This window comes from Abrus precatorius, unplaced genomic scaffold, assembly GCF_003935025.1.
Source record: "Abrus precatorius isolate BTA unplaced genomic scaffold, Abrus_2018 Scaffold3, whole genome shotgun sequence".
Taxonomy (NCBI): domain Eukaryota; kingdom Viridiplantae; phylum Streptophyta; class Magnoliopsida; order Fabales; family Fabaceae; genus Abrus; species Abrus precatorius.
Genome location: NW_020874373.1, coordinates 26,243,632 through 26,248,663, shown reverse-complemented (window position 1 = coordinate 26,248,663; position 5,032 = coordinate 26,243,632). Strand labels below are relative to the sequence as shown.

Sequence of the window (5,032 nt, the reverse complement as noted above, 5' to 3'; positions counted from 1 at the left end):
CACCACTCTTGCTTTACTATTATTTCACATGAAAATTCCAGAATCTCTAAAAGAACGGAACCAATAAGTTCATTTAACTATATATGTAACCAAATGATTCATGATTTTGATTAAAACGACGGGCCACATAATTTGATTCAAATAAAACGCACTCGTATCAATCACTCAGAATCTACAATTTGGGGATCAAATTTTAGTTTGCTATTATCGCTGCAGCACATTATACTCCAAATCATTAATTGTGTAGAAATAAAACCTTAGCTAAATTCAACACCCTTCATTCTTCACCAAATGAAGAAAAAGAAAATTTTTCATTGATATATGGCAAGTGGTAGCCAATGAGAAGAAATCATTGTTAAACTCATAATTTCACTATAGTAAACCTTCTCATACAAAGCAACCTAAACCGATTAGAAGGAAATTAAATAAAGAAAAAGGAGAAGAAATAAGAACATATAACTATTAAGAGGGGGGAAAACAAAAGAAAAAAAAAAAAAAAAACTAACATCCCTAGGGTTTTCATTTGATCTTAAAAGAAAGCAAAGTACTCAACCGTCCTCGAAGCTCTTCACGTGGGGCTAATAATAACCGAGTTGGTTGAAACTTTGTGAAAGGAAAACAGAAGAACCAAAAACCAGCAACTTCACAAGAGAGTAGAAAATTTTATAGTGGGTTACTAGTAGTGGAAGAAGAGGTAAAGGCAGAAAGATCCGTCCAAGCTGCAGTGGCACCACCACCACCACTCCAATATTGCTCACTTGTATTAGGGTTATTACTATTCATACCCAAGAACTGTCTAGGGAAACCAAGTTGCTGATTCTCTTCCATTTTCACAGAAGCAAGCTGAGACATCACCCCAGAAGTTGAAACCTTAGGAGCACCACCAAAACCATCATTATTACCACTTTCAAATGGGTACAACCCATGCGATGAAGAAGCTTCCAAACCAGACAAGAAGGGAAATTGGTGTGTTTGTGGCACCCTCCATTGGTCCAAACCAGATAACACAGAACCACCACTATTCAAAGTACTTCCTATATGGAAATTCAAGTCTCCTACTCCTCCCATTGGACCCGAAATCGCACCATAGTTCAAGCCATAGTTTAAGCCTATTTCTCCACCAAGGTGGTGATCGCTGAGTTGATGCAATGGAGCCATGAATCTAAGAGAAGAAGGCACTGGAGGGCCAAGACCTACCACCATGTCAGCAGAAGAAGAACCACTGGTTGTAGAGGCAGAACCAGCACTAGCAGTTTGGCGATCGGAGTTTGCCGGCGACTTGGCACTGCCAGAGGTGCTTCCCTTGCTCCTCTTGTTCCTTCGGCAGCCGCCACCAACCGGAACGTTCCTTAAGGCTCCGCCACGTGTCCAGTACCTTCTGCAAGTCTTGCAGAAGTGGCGGGGCTGAGAGAGACTGTAGTTGTTGAAGTAGCAAAACTTTGTGTTGGTGGAATCACATCTTGGACACTTTTGTTGAGCTTCTTGCATGGGTATGTTGGCTATCCTGGCCCTATCCGCCATGGAACCTGGCCTGATGGATCCAGTGGTAGTGCCACTGGGTCCATGCAGGTGCGATGGCGGTAGCGATGGCGGCGGTTGTTGTGGTGGTGGTGGAAGAATAAGATGGGAACTGGAACCAGTGTTGTTGTTTCCTGGTTGATGATTTGGCTGCTGCAGTAACATAAAGGTGGAGGAGCAAGCAAATCAAATATGTGGTATATTCAGGAGAAGGGTATAAACAAAAGTGTAGGAGAATATTTTTCTTTTGAAATTTTGCCTTTTGGACAAAGAAATTAAATGAGAAAGAACAAATTGAAGAACCCTTTAATTATTTACCTGTTGCTGCCAGTTGGCTTGATCAATATATGCTGGGATGGAAGTATAAACCATGGTTCCTCTTGGAGCTTTCTCTTTTGTAAAGGTTGGTGGGCTTAATATTTTGGGAGGTAATAGTGAACTGAATCACATCAAAGAGTTAGAGAGAGAGAGTGTGTGCGTATGTGGTTGAACTGAACAATAGAGGAGAGAAAGAGAAAAAGAAAGAAAGCAAGAAAGAAAGAAGAGAGGGGAAGGGTTTGGGAGAGGATCAAGTAATGAGAGGCAAAAATAAAGGAGATGCTTTTGAGTATTTATATATAATTTTAGTTTCTTGTTCATTTCCCCCCAATAGCACTTTTTGTTTTATTGCTTTCTAGGATTTTGAGAAGGCGATGTTTCTTAACCCATAAGCTTCTTTTTGATGCTCTGTAAGTACTGCTTAGAATAAAGAGATATTGTTAGTGCCTCTCTCTTGCCTCCTTCTGCATGAAAAAAGCTAAGTATTGAGTCCGATATGTCATGTTTCAATAGAGAGAAAGGGAATGTATGCTGACCAGCCTAACTATACATGCTAGCAATTTGGTGTAGAATATGGCCAACGCTAACTTTAATTATGATATTCTATTCTAAAATATGACATTAATTTATTGGTGAAAGAATGATAGATTATGGTAAAGAATGTTGTTCATATGTTATTTATTTATTTTTACATTGGATTGAAAATTAAAAAAAGGTGTCTATTTGTGCTTTAGTGTGTCCCGACCGAGTGAACCTTTTCTTGGTCAGGTCTGTTCCCTTCCCCACTCCTCTTTCTTTTTGCATGGAAACATTTATCTTTGCAACTCACGCGCCACAACATGGGCACGAGTCAAACTCATACATGGAATATGGTAGATATATGTTGGGTTATATAGTTAGAGGGAGGGGCAGGGACCCCTTAGTAAAGTACTGTTTACTAAGTGTGTTTCTAGTGGATAATAAATGATTGCCTCAATGTTATATTGTTTATCCAAAGAGAAGAGATTCGAACAAAGAAAAGAAAGCACATATAGTTTGTTAAAAGATGTGGGAAATGAATTATCAAGTATATGGAATATACTGAAAATGTGTCGGATCATGTTGCAAAAATGAATGACTTTTGCTTAGGTATTAAGGTGCACCCTTCCTGGGTTTTTCTTTTTTTTGCCATCAAATCTCATTTCGTCACATCATATGTATGCGGCTGCTATAGGAAGTTAAGAAAATAGGACTTCAGAATTTTCACCGTGAAAAATATTTCTTGGGAAGTGAGATCTCATGGCGCTGGAGAGAAGTTTGACATTAGGACTTAATTCAATTATATTAATAAAATATAAAAATAAAATATACTGATAGTATAAAAAATATATATGAAAATAATAGATTACTATAATATCTAAAATAAATTTTTATAACAATATAATTTTAGAAGTTATATGTAAGTTTTTTAACCTTCACACATACGATATTATATTAACTTGATTGATAGTATAATTTTTTATATTTGTAATATATAAATTAAACTCTTGACAATATATATACAGAGAAGAATCAATTATAATAGCGTAAATTATATTATTTTATATTTTTTAATAAATTTTTATTAGATGATTTATTTATAAAACTAACCATTATATTAAAATTTTTAATCAAATACATTTTATGTGCAAAATTTTAAATCAATTCAACATCATTTCATACTTAATTCTCATTTGTCAAAATTAATGTAATATATACTTTTAAAATATAAAAAATAAAAATATTTAAATTATACTCTTATAAATATTTAATTTTGACAAAATTTAATACAATAATTAAAATAATATATACTTATAATTTGATAATTTAATAAATAAAAATTATTTTTTATATTAAATTATTAATAGTGTTAGAAAACTGTAACTTACATAATTTTTATATATTTTCAGGTACATACTTAGAAAGGTAATTAACTAAGGATATGGATGTTGCTAATATAATTGATGTGTAAAGGCTTTAGAATATATTTTTCCACTTACCTGGAAATAGAAATTGTAAATGGATACGTGCCAATGAAAATTCCACTTGAAGGATTATTGATCAAAAATTTAATTTGAAACTAAATTAGTTGAAAGCTCATTACAACATCAATGATTTTTTCTGAAGTAAAATGTTATATTACATGAAATTTGTGATTAAATGAGTGTAAATTTAATGTTTAAATAGTAATAGCTTTTGATGTATGCAACATAGATTGTGTTTATTTATTTTAAAGTTGAGTATTAATTTTATAATTAAGAAACATATATAAATTAATCTAAATTATATGTTTTTATTTAAAAAATATGAAAAATAATTTTTTAGTTGTAAAGTAAATAAATCCTCAGACTAATTCTGAAGTTAGAGAATCTTAATCAAACTGTTATAATATATAATATTATATTAATAATCACATATTTATATTTACTTAAACTAAAATAGGTTACATTTTTTTGTTGTCAAATTTTGAGTAAAAAAGCAAATTGAACTTGGGGTCTCTGAGTACACTCACCCAAGCCCAGTTGAAAGTTCAATCACCCATTAGTGACGGCAGACGTTTTTTTTTTTTTGGGTCAAGAAGCAAGGTCCAAACTAAAACTATGGTAGTGAGTGACGAATGTAGATTTGGAAAAAAAAAAAAAGAAATGTTGACAAAAAGCAAGTTTTTCTCTGGTCAAATTATAAATTTAGTTTTAATAGTTGAACGCATTTTTTTAATTTCATTCTTCCATAAGTAAACATTTTTGCAAAGCAAACCATTCCATTTTCTGTTGGAAAGATTTCAGTGTGTATACGCTTGCAGAATTCTAAAGACAACCAATGTTCAAGGAAAAGTAAAAATAGCTTTATTCAGGGAGTCAAATATTTACGAAGTGTTCTGATTCTACAATAATTTAAATAATTATATACCAATGAAAATTGTATGAACCAAACAAATTACAAATAATGTCATTTTGTATTGTTATGGAAAATAATTCGTATTGCTGCTACATGTATTTGCACTTAAAAGATGACAGTTTCTCACCCCTTCTTCCAATTTCATATTTGAGCTACTATTGCTATCATCTTAGTTAATTTATTTTTTTATAACCTAAATTTATTGAGAATATTATGAGGAGTTCTTTAGCTTTATATATTACTAGTTTAGTAACCTTTCTAATATACTGATATTTTATTT

At 32.4% G+C, this 5,032-nt stretch overlaps 1 protein-coding gene across 1 annotated transcript; it reads right to left on the bottom strand.

The window, feature by feature from the left end:
* Nucleotides 1-663: 663 nt before the first annotated feature.
* On the bottom strand, nt 664-1,890 carry LOC113863451 (dof zinc finger protein DOF2.4-like). Its single transcript, XM_027497036.1, is given in 2 exon segments — nt 664-1,671; nt 1,822-1,890. Coding segments are annotated over 2 exon segments (1,077 nt in total).
* Nucleotides 1,891-5,032: the final 3,142 nt, after the last annotated feature.